Source organism: Oncorhynchus keta, chromosome 11, assembly GCF_023373465.1.
Source record: "Oncorhynchus keta strain PuntledgeMale-10-30-2019 chromosome 11, Oket_V2, whole genome shotgun sequence".
In the NCBI taxonomy this organism is placed as follows: Eukaryota; Metazoa; Chordata; class Actinopteri; order Salmoniformes; family Salmonidae; genus Oncorhynchus; species Oncorhynchus keta.
Window position 1 is genome coordinate 10,254,009 of NC_068431.1, and position 14,753 is coordinate 10,268,761.

A 14,753-nucleotide genomic window follows, 5' to 3' on the forward strand; every position below is an offset into this window, starting at 1 on the left:
AAATGGTGTCGTCTGCATAGAGGTGGATCGGAGACTCACCAGCATCAAGAGTGACCTCATTGATGTATACAGAGAAGAGAGTCGGTCCAAGAATTGACCCCTGTGGCACCCCCATAGAGACTGCCAGAGGTCCGGACAACAGACCCTCCGATTTGACACACTGAACTCTATCCTGGAGCCATTTCCCCACAAGAGTCAATTTTCCACATATTCAATTTGGAACATATCTTTATTAATTTCATTTTGCATCAGTACTCAGGTTGTACAAAAAGACAATTAAGAAAAAAAAGGAATAAAAAAAACTACTAAACAAAGTGATAGCATTTTCCCCATCGACATTGTTTTTAGAAAAACAGCTAGGTAGGCAGGAGAGGATGGTGCATGAGACCGTATAGAGCCTGACAGTCAGTTGGGTCACAGACTGGTGAACATGGTGATGTGGCTGGTGTGCAAAACGCAACATAAAGCTAATACATTTTTACTCTTAGAGAGAAAACAGAATTTAGGCAGGTCAGAATAGAATCCAGTTTTAGAGGATGGGGCAGTGAAAACTCAAATGGAATTGTGATAAAGTGCAAAAAGTGCATTACAGTGGTCCAAATAGACATCAATGTAGGTACATGATTTGTGAAGCAGTTTGAAAATGTGCACTACAAAACCATAACCAAAGTGTAAAAAGTGAACCCAAAAGTGGTAAATATTTTACAGCAATCATCCCTTTCATAGTCAGCACAACACCCAGTGCAACCCTGCAAGTCTATTAGGATATACCCAAAAGATCTACCGCTGTGACTGACAGCAATGATCAGTACGGCTTCCACAGTAGCCGGTCGCCCTGCAGGGGCGCCTGTTGATCGCGGGAGTGGTCAGTTTCCAGGAGAAATCTTAGCCATCCCACCACATTCTCATCAGCCGTTAGATGACTGCTAAAGGCATACCCCAAGCCTGGCTGGGAGGATGGCACCTGAGGACCCGACACATCCACCTAAAGAGAGGCAAGTCACAGTCTGTACAGTCATCTCCAAATACAAGACAACACCTACTAAAGAAGAGAGTAAAACTGACACACCTGAGATCCATGGGGAAACATCCAGGGACTGTTGAATGACATTACTGGAGGTTTAGAGGAGAAGGGGGCTTTGGAGTTTGACAGCATCCCTCTGGTCCTCTCTTTACCACTATAGTCTTCATATAGCTCACAATTCATCTGCTCAAGCAACCCCTGCCTGCATATAGTCAAGAATTGATCAGGTCAACTTAAGACAAGCAAATACTATTACAAATGTAAAAACACCCAATGCCTACAGTTGGTCAAGAGGGTCTTGTTCCTCCACTTCTCCATGAGCTTCAGACAGAGGGTCCCACGCATGCAGAGCTCTCCGCCAAAGGCGAACCTGCATGTCCCAGGATCGGCGGCTGTACTTTCTATATTTGTTTGGAGTGGATGGGTGCAGCCCAGGGATTCTCAAACGCCTTGTATCAGAAAAAAAAAGATGAATAAATATTCCACCTACACATGGAGACTTACATTTATAGCCAACTTTTGAGTTGCCAAGGTCTCATCCAATAAATAGTTCAGTAAAAGTGTTTAGGGCTTTTCTTACAGGACATTAGTTACCCATTAGTTACCCATTAGTTACCCATTAGAACCTAGTTACTGTGCCCTGTTCTGATAGCAAATAAATAAATAGAATAATCAGTTGTCATACTTGGGAACTTGCTCCAGGTAATTCTGGTAGCCAGAGGTGTTCTTGCCGTACTGAACCTGTTTCTGCCGTCGTTTCAGAACAGATTCATTGCCTTCCATGTGAGCTGGATCCAGGTTTCGTGGGGCCAAACGCATCCCTGCCTGGGACCTAGAAAAACAAGCATTCAGGATTTCTACTAACATTGCTTGAAATAGTGCATGGGAATTCCCCATCTAAATAGAGAATGTTATACATTTCAAAAGAGCAATGGTAAAGGGTTCAAGTCATCTGATTGAAGGGCCTCCGTTCCTCAGTCATATAAAAGAGTCCTTAACTGTGCTCTTTAGGCTGACAAAAGAAATGAGTGGATTCCTACCTCCTGACACCATCCATGTCTTCCGTTCCAACAGCAACACTTGCAGTAGACATCCTAAGGATACAGCGCTCAAGGATGGAGGACCTGATAGGAAAAGCAATCAGACAAAAGTTCAGGTTAGAGTAATCAAAGTACAAATCAGGAAAGAAAGAACTGACCTAAATGTTTTCCTTTGCAAAAATGCTCTAGTGTGCACTAACAAATACAACTGTCATTAGAGCAGAGGTGCAAGGCTGGAATACCAGAGTAATGAATAATACCTGCGCAGCTTTTGCATAGCAGGGGCAGGTCCTCTTTCTCCATTAATGGGGGAGGGGGGCATGGCTGGGGCTGTATTACTGAAAGGAACAGGAAAATAAAGGAAGGGGGGGGGGGGATACCTAGTCAGTTGTACAACTGAATGTATTCAACTGAAATGTGTCTTCAGATTTTAACCCAACCCCTCAAACAGAAGTGCATGGGCAGCCATAATCAACATCCACATCTTCAGCACCAGGGGAACAGTGGGTTAACTGCCTTACTCAGGGGCAGAACCTTTTTACCTTGTCAGCTCAGGGATTCGATCCAGCAGCCTTTTGGTTACTGGCCCAACACTAACCTTAGGCTACCCAAATATAAGTAACCAGTGAATAGGTTGACTTTAGCACAGCTGAACAAACATTACATATTATGCATAATTATGGTTTTGTTTAGGAACAAGGGTTAGATTAAAGATAGTTTTAGTGATGTTCAGGTAAGGTTCAGGTAAGTGTTAAATATTAGGGAAAGGCATAGAAGGTAGTTGGGTTAGCACGCTGCCTTTCATTTTCTGCAGGTCAAATATTCTCTACAAGTAAACCAGACATTTTGGCCAAAAACAGTTTCTCTGGGTAAATTCAGGTTGACTGTTGTCATGCTCAATCAACAAAAGAAATGTACCTGACCAGACTGTCATACACAGAGCTACATCCTGGGAGAAGCCAAGGTTCAGGGCTGCTTGGATAAGAAGGTGGTCTGGACCTGAAGCCAGGGGGCAGCGCTGGAACGCCAGACAAAAGAGGCATTGACCAACCCCTAAAATAACAGTACACAGGAAGAAAAATATTATTCAATAAGTGAAACGTTTTTGTTAAAATTATACCACTTAACATAACTTTGAGCGTAGACTAAACAATTTCAGAATCAATTACGTGACCTTGTTGTAATTAGTACCAGATAAAATAATCTAGTGGTGGTCGGCCACTTTATGATGATGGGATTTTCGGCCATACACATAAGAAACATAACCTAATCATCTTCAATGTAGAGACGATGTCAACTACACGTGATAGAATGACAAACAAAAAAATACAGACCTCGACTCCATAAATGGACCTTGAAATGCGGATTCGACGCTTGTTGACATGATATATTTGGCTGCAGCCACGCAGTAAATTCTCCATTGCTGCAAGGAAAGGTTTTAAATGAACGCCAGGTGCCATCAGGGCGGGGCTGCAGGGGTGTGGCACATGCCCTATCTTGGGTGCGTTCAGTTCGATTGAACGTTTGATACGTTGCATAACGGTTTGTTCTGAACGACATGTTTCCCCCAAACACCAACACCCGTTTCAAGGTGCATTTATGGAGCCGATGTCTGTATGTTTTTGTCATTCTATCATGTGTAGTTTAAAACTACTGAATATTGACTGAGTAACATTTTGTTCCCTGCTCCCTGTGTTCTGCTATTTTAGGGGTTTGCTATAACTTTGGTGCGTCATGAAAGGACCATATGTTAGAGAAATCTGTCAGTCGATGACAGAGTCGAATGTTTTGACGCATGCAACATCTGAGCAGGGGAACAAGACCATAATCATGGCTAAAACTCTTATTTCTTGTTCGAGAGGAACAAATCTGTAATGTATCGTTGGTCAATTGTGACTGACTGACTGACTGATTTACAAATAATAATGAGTAGGGCTAGTTATTTAGAACGCAAGGTTCTTTATAGATAAATCAGAAGACTCCTGCATTGAAGGCTGCCATGTCATACAAGTCCAAATATAGAGTTATATGGGATTAGATGCCCCCTGGGGTAAAATGAGCCCCCACCCCCCTGTAAATTCTCACAAAAACCACATGATGTAAAAAAAAATACAAATAATAATAATCAACAGTTCCTCAGACTTCCTTGATCAACTACAAATGTATTCAGTTCCATAATTCCATCAAAATGATTTTGAGGAAAGTTTATAATTTAAATTGCAATTTAGAAAAAGTTATAGATATAATCCAAGGAAGTTAGATCCATCATTATTTTTTAAATGTACATGTAAGGAAACCTTAAGATCATTCTCCCACTTGTTTAGAGAGAAAAATGTTGATTGTTTTTTAGTGAAGTAGTAATATGTTAGGTTAGTATGTTGGGGACAAGATGCCCCTCCTCCAGTGGGGCATCTCACCCATTTATGGTCAGGGTTAGTGGTCACCCATTTATTTAGGGTTAGGGGTCAGAGTTAGAATAGGGGCCAGGTTAAACTGACATGGATAGACTGGTTTTACAGTTTTATGAAGCGGCACACAGGATTATCCATCCGTATCCCACAAGCAACCTCTGCCACAACATCAACATCCGCCGCAACCTCCACCCCACAGCCTACTCAACACTCACAGGTCTCCAGTGAACTTGCTCTGAATGTTGGTAAGAAAAATACATGTTTGCACTCATTTTAGGAAACATAAAGTAGCATAGAGAGGGATTAGGGATTGGACTGTTTATTGAACCAATACTCGTGAATTCTTGTTGTTGTTTGTTTGTTTTTGTTAACAGTACCAGTTCTACAACAACAAACAGCGGCAGATGTCATATTGGAGTTGTCCCCCAGGCCAAGATACAGGAGGCGAGTCCTAGGAAAATAAAGGCTGAGTCAGCTAGTCCTGGCAGCCTCACCCCACAAGAGGTTCCTGAAGGAAAAGGCAAAACAACTTTGAGAAAACTAAGAAAGCAAAAGGAAAAGGAAACCAGTGACACAGCAGAAAGCTATGGTGCCACTGAAAAAGGTTCTTCCAGGTTCCAAAACCACAACAAACACCCTAAACGAGCTCTTCTCTGTTACCGGTGGGGACTGGATACGGTGCCAGCAGTGTCAAAGGTGGGCTCAAGAGCTATGCTCAAATTTAACTGGGATGGGATTCATTTGTGACCTCTGTGTCAATAAACAAATCTGGGAAAATGCCATTGTGTTAAGTTATTGTTAAAAAATGCTTAATGTGTGTGTGTGTGTTTAATCAACATTTAATCAGTTATATTCCAAATGAAAAATAGAAATATTACAAACTATTGAAAACCTTTTGCTCTTGAATTCATTTTAAAGACTGCTGGGATATAAAATCTTTCCGTATTCAAATGATAATGAGTTTAGTTTAACTGTTCACAATGGAGGCAAAGATACATGTTTGAGTTCTTAGAATGCAAGGTGAAAGAAGAAAGATAATTTATGTGCAAAATAGGTAAAATTGTATTATTACTATTTTTTAAATAGGGACACTTCTATGAAACCCTATGGCATAATCTTCTATTAGCTGTCCCTTTCCTAAAAAATAAATGTTAACATTTAAACTGTAGTCATTTACTTTCCTTTATAGTTTACTACCCTAAGCATGGCCAAAAATGTTTCTCCAAGCTTTGCTTTTTTGTTTCAGCTATTAGGCATTGGCGGGGCTCTCACCCCATCTTACCCCATTTTAAAATCTGCTAACTTTATGCCTAACGATAAACTTAAATTAAGACTTTATGCCTAACCCTAAACTTAAATTGGGCCCCCAAATGACAACCTCACAACTAAATTAATTAAATTTGACGATATAGCCTATTTTTACTTTGTGGCTGTGGTAAGGTAACTAATGACAACCCTTTGGTCCGGCTTCCCAGTACGCTTAAAGTACTTCATTTAATAGCTAGCTAATTATTTGATGGGGCTAATTATTTGATGTACAGTAGATAATAATAATAATAATGATTTAACATAATGCAATGCATTCGATTTTTCCATTTCATAAAAAAATCTAAGAAAGGTGTCAGCTTTTGTTTAGAAATCCCATTATATGATGAATCAATGACTTGATATGAATAGGCTATTTATTTTTCCTACTTAAAACAAGGCGCTCGACATAAACACGACAATATACTTCACATCCCCCAAATATTGCGACAGTAACGTATTCCATAACGTTGTTACAAACAAAATGGCGTCCGGCAGTGGGGTATGTATCGTGAGGCTAATTAATCCTTACGGTTTTAGGGTGAAATCAACACGACTTTTATATGTCATAATTCGTGTGAGAGTAGAACGTTTGAGATCAATTCTAACTTTGTAAAATGACCAGCCATTATGGACGTAAGCTCACCGTGCTAACTAACTAGTAAAGCTTGTGGCTGTTACCAATAGCTATTTGTTTGTCTAACTCACCGGTTCTCAAAACTCTCCTCTGGACCCCCCCAGATGTTTCACAATTTTGTTGTAGTCCTGAACTACTTCACCTGATACTTAGTCAAGGGCTTGATAATTAGTTTACCATTTGAATCAGATTTGCTAGCTCCGGAGTAGATCAAATGGAAGGTACGGTTGTTGGTCCCCAGGAGGTTTGAGAACTATAGGTAGAAAGTAAAAACTCTAAGTAATTGTGCTTGAAGAAATTGTTCTGTGTTGAAATGTACTGTCATCATGCATTTCTTAAACTAACCCCCCTTTTTTTTGTTGTTGTTTGTTCCTGAAGTCCAGTGGTGGAGGTAATAGCAGCAAGAATGATTTTCGACGAAAGTGGGACAAAGATGAGTATGAACAACTGGCTCAAAAACGTCTCGATGAGGAGAGAGACAAAAAAGATGGTAATTATCCTTTCGCCCCTGTAACTAACACATGGGAGTTAACTAAGTGAAAGCTTCAAATTGAAATTGATTCCCATGAATTCCTGTGAGTAATGAATAGAGAATGAACACACCATGAACGTATACATAATTATCATGCCCCCCTTCTCTCAGGCAAACCAGCGCCCCCAGTTAAGCGGGAACTCCTGCGACACAGGGACTACAAGGTGGACCTCGAGTCCAAGCTGGGTAAAACCATTGTTATCACCAAGACCACACCACAGGCTGAGATGGGCGGGTAAGAGGCTGGCATCCAAAGATGCTTCTGAAATGAAGTTGACACTGTTATTGTCACTCCCTTATCTAAGAGCTGTATGCATTATATTATTTATGGATACAGATTAGCCCTAATTGATGTCATTGTCTTTTTGACAAGTGATACAGGTGTCTGATAAAGGCATTGAGTGCTAACCTCTTCTATCTAATGTTCAGGTACTACTGCAATGTGTGTGATTGTGTTGTGAAGGATTCCATCAACTTCTTAGACCACATCAATGGCAAGAAACGTGAGTATGCACAACATTGTCATTTACATTACAAGTGCAACGTATGGCCTCCCGAGTGGCGCAGCGGTCTAAGGCACTGCATTTGCTAGCGGTGTCACTACAAACCCAGGTTCGATCCCGGGCTGTATCACAACCGGCCATGATCTGGAGTCCCATAGGGCAGTGCACAATTAGCCCAATGTCGTCTGGGTTAGGGGATGGTTTGGTTGGGGTGGTGCTTTACTTGGCTCATCGCGGTCTAGCGACTCCTTGTGTCGGGCCGGGCACCTTGCAAGCTGACCTCGGTTGTCAGGTGAACAGGGTTTCCTCTGACACATTGGTGCGGCTGGCTTCCGGGTCAAGCGGGCGGGTGTTAAGAAGTGCAGTTTGGCGGGTCATGTTTCGGGGGATGTATGACTCGACCTTTGCCTCCCAAGCCCGTTGGGGAGTTGCAATGGCGAGACAAGATTGGAAAAGGGTGTAAAATACCAAAAAAATGTAAAGTGCAATGTAGATGGCTAAATTGGTCATCTGTTTTCTCATCTACTTTCTCCTCACAGACCAGAGGAATCTGGGAATGTCCATGCGCGTAGAGCGATCCTCATTGGACCAGGTGAAGAAACGATTTGAAGTTAACAAGAAGAAGATTGAGGAGAAGCAGACTGAGTATGATTTTGAAGAGCGCATGAAAGAGCTTCGAGAAGAGGTAGGTGATGGGGCTAGAATACTGCATAGAATACTGTCAATCTTACTCTGTCAGCCCAAATGGATGTAATGTGTGTTCAGGTCAGGAAATAAATACGTATGTCTAACATGTGAGTGTAATGACCATTAAGCCATGTTAAAACAAATTGTGAACGCATGTATCCCTGTCACTTTTCCAAGGAGGAGAAAGCAAAGGCTTACAAGAAGGAGAAGCAGAAGGAAAAGAAGCGCAAAGCAGAGGAGGATCTTTTTGAGGAGGATGATGAAATGGCTGCTGTGATGGGATTCTCGGGGTTTGGTTCATCAAAGAAAGGCAAATGACCTAAAGACTTTATGCATTTCTTTACACTCTACAACCTTTCCCTTTCAGCTGATCAAAGTAAACTTTGCTGTCTGTAGTATTCTATCAGCCTGTTCCCAGATGTGCTAAAGCCAGCTACTTGTTGTCATGAGCACAACAAAAGGGTTGGCTATAGAGCAAACTGTTCTGCCACCAGGTCGGTAGTCTATGACTCATCCCCAAAACCCCCTATTCTATTCCCAAACCAGCCTCTCAAAAAAACTAAATGCATACTGTACATACAGTCTGAGGAGTCCCTGAAATTGCTAGGTTTGTGGTTGATAGAATGGGATAACATGTCATAGTAATACAATTAGTAATTTATTGGGAATTTTATATCTGAATTTAGGGTAAATGTCCACAGATGTTTAAAAAAAAAACAATAATAACTTACAACAGGTTCCCATTGACCTTGAATATTTTTTTGTGTATTCATTTGCCTACATTCCACTAGTTGCACTACCTGTTTTTTCACGCAAATATAGTGGATGTTTATCTGCTATCAAAGATGTCAGTTATTGGACAGTGCATTTGATTTTATTTGACTTTAACTGTTCGGCCCCTAAATAACCTCACAACTAAATGCTTCCCTAATAAATTCCACCTAGAAACATGGGGCAATTGTGTAGTAGTGTTTGCCTTACTCAAGACATCTGTAATTCATACAATAAATAGTTTGACTTTGTAAATATTTTGTACTGCCATCCTTCTCAATATGAAACTATGGTGCAAACAAAAGAGGATTACTCTGGAACAAATATGCTTGCTAACAAATGTTTTAGTTATGCATTAAGAAATTGTTTAGAAAAAAACATTCAAAAATTATCCCCAGGTTTAACTTCATTGCCTCTGGATTGATGTTTCGGTCTGGGGTTAGTTCAGTGACTTCCTGGTGCCGTGAGGGTGTCTTAGCGTGTGTCTGATTTTGTCTATTCCTGTAAAAAAAAAAAAACACCAGGGAGAATACATCATTATGCATACCAAATGCTTAGCCTCCAGTGCTGAAATGACTGCAGGGCAGCGGTATTATCTCACCTTGTTTCTCCATGAAGCGGGGGACTCGCAGCACTCCAAAACACATGAGTATGGAGAGAAGAGGGTACATAATAGCCACTGCCCAGAAGAATAACACCAGTGCCACAATGCAATTGTTCCCCAACACCTGGAAATAATAACAAAAGGAGAACCAACTCCATAAATGTTGTGCGATACAGCAATTATGCAGCAGAGGTCACTCCAGGGGGTGGTCTGTTTCATTCCTCACCTGGATATGTCCTCCAAGAGCCCCATGATCAGAGAATAAACCTGCAAGCATCAAGCCCCAGGCCCCTGGAATTAAGTACCCTGACAGAGAAAGTGAGACGCATTATGATTCATGTGGGTTTTGGGGATGGGAGGCAATTATTATTTTTTGGGATTTCAACCAGAAATATGATTCTAACCGGAGATGATGTTAAGGGGGTCATCCACCCTCACAGCACAGAGGAAGCGGCGAAAGCCAATAAAGAGGAGAGATCCAGTGGCCCCACACATGACTGCCACACCAGGCATGTAGGTGTCTACTCCTGCACACACTGCCACCTGCAAACACCACAGAAAGATCGGACTCTGAGCTCAGCGTAAAAACAAATGCTTAGTTATTGATTATGCACAGGTCAACACAAAGATGATGTGCAGTCACAACGGACCAACATCTCCCAAGCACCGAACTGTATTACCATGCCAGCAATGGCCCCAGAGAGCATGCTGTCGAGATCATAGTAGTTCTTATCGATGCGTTGGATCATTAGTCCGTAGAGTCCTCCGCTTGTAGCAGCATGCAGCAAGTTTACAGTGCCTAGCCCCAGTAACAGGCCCTCATCAGCATCCAACACACGGGGGTGAGTGCCTATCACCAGGCCCAAGAAGCCCAGCATTTGAAGGCATCCTCCCAGCACCACCATCTAAGAACAGTCATACACACAAAGGAGACAAGGAGTTGGTGGATGCAGAAGAATGCATCTACTTTTGTAGTCTTCAAGATGGCCTTTGCACTTGTATCCATGACTTACAGGCTGGCTGTGCTCTGTCCGTTTGAAATGGGGACTCCAGCGTCCAGCCCGTGATCCTATAACCCGCAGTGAGACAGCTGCCGCTGCACCACCCAGCAAGAAGATCACACCGCTGCCTGCATAGTCCTGAACGGAAATGTGGGTCAATACGAGAATCTCTCTGCTTGTAATGCATAGTTAAATCCTGAATTTGATTATGGTATGTGATGTGACTGGTTCACACCTGTGATGGGTAGGAGGTGGAGGTTGGACTGAAGATGCCTTGCTGGTCCCAGACCCAGTGACAAGCCAGAGGGTAGATTATTCCTGAGGAAACAGAGAGACTCTGAACACAAGCAATATAACAAACCTCACCTTAAAAGTATTGAGTGAAGGGAAAGTGGCCCAAAAACTGTGGTTTTAGAATCAGTGAGTGAGAATACCTGAGAAAACATATGCGGATATGAGGTAGCCGATTGGTTCTGTCCTCTCGTTGGCAGCCCCTAGTGCCAGAGTAGTGGCTACAGCACAGCGAACATAGTTGAAGAAGAAGTTTACCATGTTTGTCTTGTTCAGTGTGAGGAAGAATTGGGTTCCGATAACAGCGTTGTGCTCCCCAAAGGCAAATGCATAGCCATGGAGAAAGAAAGCCAGCAAAGTGACAACTGAAAACAAACAAGGGATGGAATGGGTTAAAATAAGTAGTGAACTAAGGTTTACCCATTAGGCCGTTTGTTAACTCGGTTGCATTGCATAAAAACATGAATACTTTTTTCCCAGCAGATTAAAGATCTTCATGAACTAAACAGTCACCTACTCATTTCCTTCTTTGACCTGTAGGCCTATAGTTCAAACTCCTACTCTGCCACATCAGTCACCAGGAAGTGGAAACTGTGCTATCGAAACAACAAGCAGCGTGCATGCTATTGCCACTTCTTGCACTAACATGCAAGCATAAAACTTGCAACGTGTTTATGGGTTGGTGTTGGTGGAGGCCTGTAAGCATGTGACAGCTACAGTAAGTATCCTGAGAATACAGCCTCCTCTCATTCTAGTCACATTTAAAAAATATATATTTAAGATATGATTCCTGATTCTTCACAGATTAAACACTCACACAATGCTCTCTCTCCTTCAAAGTTATAATTTTGATATTGCAAATGACCAGTTGCTAAAAAAAAATGTACAACTATAGTTGTGCAGCTCAATATAAGCAAACCGGTAAAATAATTACACTTCCATCAAACATCATTGGGTGAACAAGTTAAATGTGGCATATGTGTTTGCATCTCAAGACATTTATATTTTTATAATCTCCTAGATTATCTTCAAACTAGGCAAAAAAAACTACCAAAAAATGTCAACTTACATGTGTCTGCTACATTTTTAAAGATGACATTGGAGACGTTCTTTGGATCTGTTTTGCCTGCCTCCACAAACGCAAACCCAAACTTGAGGCCTGTGCAATCAGGTTGAAAAGTAAAGTAAGAATATATTTTTTTAAATCATCAAATAATAATATATCTATTTTATATAGTTAGCGCTTTTCATACAGAATCTCCAAGTCGCTTTAAAAAATTGAAAAACAAAACAATTCAGGCAGCTGGCAGTTCATTGGAGATGGTCTTCCACAGATCGATGATGATCCCGTTCAATAAAGGAGTCGTTTGAGTGGTGTCTTGCGCCTGTTCTGATAAAAACCTTAGGGCATTTAGCCTCGGGAGATGCCTTCCTTGACCACACCCTCCTTCCTTGCTCCTGGCCTGCCCTGCCTCTTCCACCAATACATGTGTTTTTTATGGACAGAAAAGAGAAGAAACTGAGCTGTCCGATCAGGTCCATTATTTACTGAGGTGGCGTCGATGGTACAGCCAGGGAGGGAGAAACATCAATCAGACAGGCCAGGAGCTTTTCATGAGGCACTTCTTCTGTCTTTGAAGTTCAAAGCTATGGCTCTGTATAGGCTGGGACATCCACCACCGAAAGTGTATAACACCCACCTGGGTCATCCTTTGGCAGCTATAAGAGCCTTAGAGCTCACCACACCTAGGCAGTTATCCTATGAGGCGAGCCTCTGTCATCCACTCGCACAGTCCACGTCCTTCCAGAAACAGGGGAAGGTGTGATAAAAGAATCCGGTGCTATGTTGATCAGGTGTTGGGATGCATTATTCAAATTAAATCAGCCAGCTAGCTATAGTTAGCCAAGACAAGGTAAACAACATTCAGTCCTGCAACTCCATGAGTCACCAACATATGTTTTAGGCCAACCCTCAACAGGTCATCAACCCCCACAACAACAACAAATATATATATATTTTTTTAATACTTAAAATAACAAAAAATATCTACATTTACAGAGCTCTCTACCAAAGCTTCCCCATGGTAACCACGGAACTGAGACGAGATAACAAACAGTAAGATCTTACTTTACTACTCTAGCTAGCTAGCTACATTACTTAGCCTGCCTGTCAGACAGACAGATTCATGAACAATACTCACACAATGCAAAGAAGCTGCAGAGGAGGATGAACGCATCGTGGACAGCTATCGAATCAGGGAAAGCCATGTCAAACAAAAAACTGTACAGCTAGCCAGCTGGTAGCATAAACAGCTAGCTACTAGCTTGCAATTTGGTTCGTTAGCGCAGCCGTTAGCCGTTAGCATAAATAGACTAGCTACTAGCTTGCAATTTGGTTCGTTAGCGCAGCCGTTAGCTAACTATGCAATGGCAAAACAAACAAGTAGCCTAGCTAAATGTTACACGTATAAAGCACATTAGCTATGTGTGGTTCACGGTATCAGGCTCGCAAGTGACTGATCGTGATGGAGGCAGACACGATACATACATATATCCAGGCTAGGTTGAAGATAAGTACTTAGCTAGCAAAATATAAATTGCATTTTCTTTCCCGAACTCGAATTCGGGTGCTTCTATTACGTCACAGATCCTTCCTTACCTGTGTGATTAGCTAATAATAATAATAAACCAATTTTATTTATTTATTTATTATTCATAATACAAAAATCAACTTACATTGCTACAACAAACATGGCTAATAAAACAAACACAGTTATTTAAATACTCAAACATACAAAAAGAATACAAATAAAATAATACAAAATAGAAACCATTTTAGTGCAATTGTATTCACTCTGGAAAAAAATCGTATTATAATGATTTAGGAAGATGTTATTCTTGTTGTTATTCACTAGGGTTAATGTTTTAATAAGATGTGTAAAAAAAATGTGTAATTTTGGTATAGAATTTTTGAATTTTTGTTTGTCTATGAAGTATTTGGCAACCAGAATACAATTTTTTACAATTATTTCAGTTGTCTTGTTATCATTGCAATAGTAACATATTATATCTTTCATGTCAAAAACCTATGCCGAAGAGAGCGCGAAATGCCTGTGTGATTGGTCGTTCTTGAACGAGGTGAACGTTGGGAGCCGGTTCGAATATCAGAAGAGCCGAATCTATTTATAAAAATTATTTTCAAAGTTAAAATATAAATAACCTAAATATTTAAATGAATAGAATGAACTAATTCAAAGAACGAAAAAATAAATAAAATAATATAGGCCTAAATGCTCAAGAGCACACACATTCGTTCTGACTGTTGACTGCGTGCTCAGACTAACAGCCTCACCTGTTGTTCCTGTCAATCAGACACACAGTGTCAATCAATGAACCAAAGATGCAGCACGAAGGAATTCCTCAGCAGATGCCATAATGGAGGTCCGATCCAATTTGGAGGAGCCCCTCCAAAGATCTGCAGATCCTCAGAGCTGGTGGAAGAACAAGGCCTCTGTCTACCCACGGCTTACTAAAGTCATGACAGAGAGACTCTGCATAGTGGCCTCATCCGTTCCCTCTGAGAGGGTCTTCTCGGAAAAACGGGACAAATAATTACTGGGAGAAGAAACCGCATCAGCCCCTCGAAATTGAGGCAGCTTGCATTTCTGAATGCAAATGTCTCATAAAAGCAAAATATGGTCAGCATTGCTGTGTGCTGCTGATTATAACATGACAATAAAGAAGAGAGAGAAACGAGGGACCAGTTTAATGTTTTAACTGGGATGCTGAGGTTTTGCACATTGTTATTTGTTTTTCTTTGATATGTGCAATATGCTATTATTATGTTGTTCATATTTTATTCATTTGAATTGTTATTTATATGCACTTTGTTTATATACATTAAAAAGTTATACTTTAAATGCAAATGTTAAATAGCATTCTTTTTC

The 14,753-nt window shown here is 41.1% G+C and overlaps 3 protein-coding genes across 4 annotated transcripts; 1 reads left to right on the forward strand and 2 right to left on the reverse strand.

Moving 5' to 3' along the window:
* Positions 1-210: 210 nt before the first annotated feature.
* Positions 211-3,542, reverse strand: slbp2 (stem-loop binding protein 2). Its single transcript, XM_035781394.2, has 8 exons — positions 3,399-3,542; positions 2,983-3,117; positions 2,325-2,402; positions 2,065-2,148; positions 1,710-1,856; positions 1,306-1,473; positions 1,070-1,226; positions 211-985 (listed from the first exon to the last, which is right to left on the reverse strand). Exons 1-8 carry the CDS (start codon positions 3,446-3,448, stop codon positions 806-808), a joined length of 999 nt encoding a protein of 332 aa, XP_035637287.2. The 5' UTR covers positions 3,449-3,542; the 3' UTR covers positions 211-805.
* A 2,648-nt stretch (positions 3,543-6,190) lies between these two features.
* zmat2 (zinc finger, matrin-type 2) lies at positions 6,191-9,165 on the forward strand. The gene is made up of 6 exons (XM_035779635.1): positions 6,191-6,282; positions 6,796-6,907; positions 7,061-7,184; positions 7,379-7,452; positions 7,992-8,137; positions 8,317-9,165. Exons 1-6 carry the CDS (start codon positions 6,265-6,267, stop codon positions 8,455-8,457), a joined length of 615 nt encoding a protein of 204 aa, XP_035635528.1. The 5' UTR covers positions 6,191-6,264; the 3' UTR covers positions 8,458-9,165.
* Positions 9,166-9,262: 97 nt separating this feature from the next.
* Positions 9,263-13,473, reverse strand: LOC118389786 (putative ammonium transporter 1). 2 transcript variants are annotated; one of them, XM_035779633.2, is made up of 10 exons: positions 13,008-13,473; positions 11,876-11,965; positions 10,950-11,171; positions 10,751-10,833; positions 10,528-10,653; positions 10,195-10,419; positions 9,919-10,057; positions 9,741-9,820; positions 9,512-9,638; positions 9,263-9,411 (listed from the first exon to the last, which is right to left on the reverse strand). In XM_035779633.2, exons 1-10 carry the CDS (start codon positions 13,072-13,074, stop codon positions 9,350-9,352), a joined length of 1,221 nt encoding a protein of 406 aa, XP_035635526.1. In that variant the 5' UTR covers positions 13,075-13,473; the 3' UTR covers positions 9,263-9,349. The 2 variants fall into 2 exon arrangements, with proteins under 2 accessions (XP_035635526.1, XP_035635527.1); XM_035779634.2 differs by lacking the exon at positions 13,008-13,473 and adding an exon at positions 12,060-12,881.
* Positions 13,474-14,753: the final 1,280 nt, after the last annotated feature.

Excerpts from the sequence above, each read along its gene's own strand:
- zmat2 (XM_035779635.1), top strand. Across the intron at positions 7,185-7,378 it reads CCACAGGCTGAGATGGGCGG|GTACTACTGCAATGTGTGTG; the intron begins GTAAGAGGCTGG and ends TCTAATGTTCAG. Across the intron at positions 7,453-7,991 it reads CCACATCAATGGCAAGAAAC|ACCAGAGGAATCTGGGAATG; the intron begins GTGAGTATGCAC and ends TTCTCCTCACAG.
- LOC118389786 (XM_035779633.2), bottom strand. The coding sequence starts at position 13,074 with ATGGCTTTCCCTGATTCGATAGCTGTCCACGATGCGTTCATCCTCCTC. Across the intron at positions 10,654-10,750 it reads CCACCTCCTACCCATCACAG|GACTATGCAGGCAGCGGTGT; the intron begins GTGTGAACCAGT and ends ATTTCCGTTCAG. Across the intron at positions 9,639-9,740 it reads CTCTTGGAGGACATATCCAG|GTGTTGGGGAACAATTGCAT; the intron begins GTGAGGAATGAA and ends TATTATTTCCAG.
- slbp2 (XM_035781394.2), bottom strand. The coding sequence starts at position 3,448 with ATGTCAACAAGCGTCGAATCCGCATTTCAAGGTCCATTTATGGAGTCG. Across the intron at positions 1,474-1,709 it reads TACCTGGAGCAAGTTCCCAA|GCGTTTGAGAATCCCTGGGC; the intron begins GTATGACAACTG and ends TTCTGATACAAG. Across the intron at positions 1,227-1,305 it reads CAAGACCCTCTTGACCAACT|GCAGGGGTTGCTTGAGCAGA; the intron begins GTAGGCATTGGG and ends GACTATATGCAG.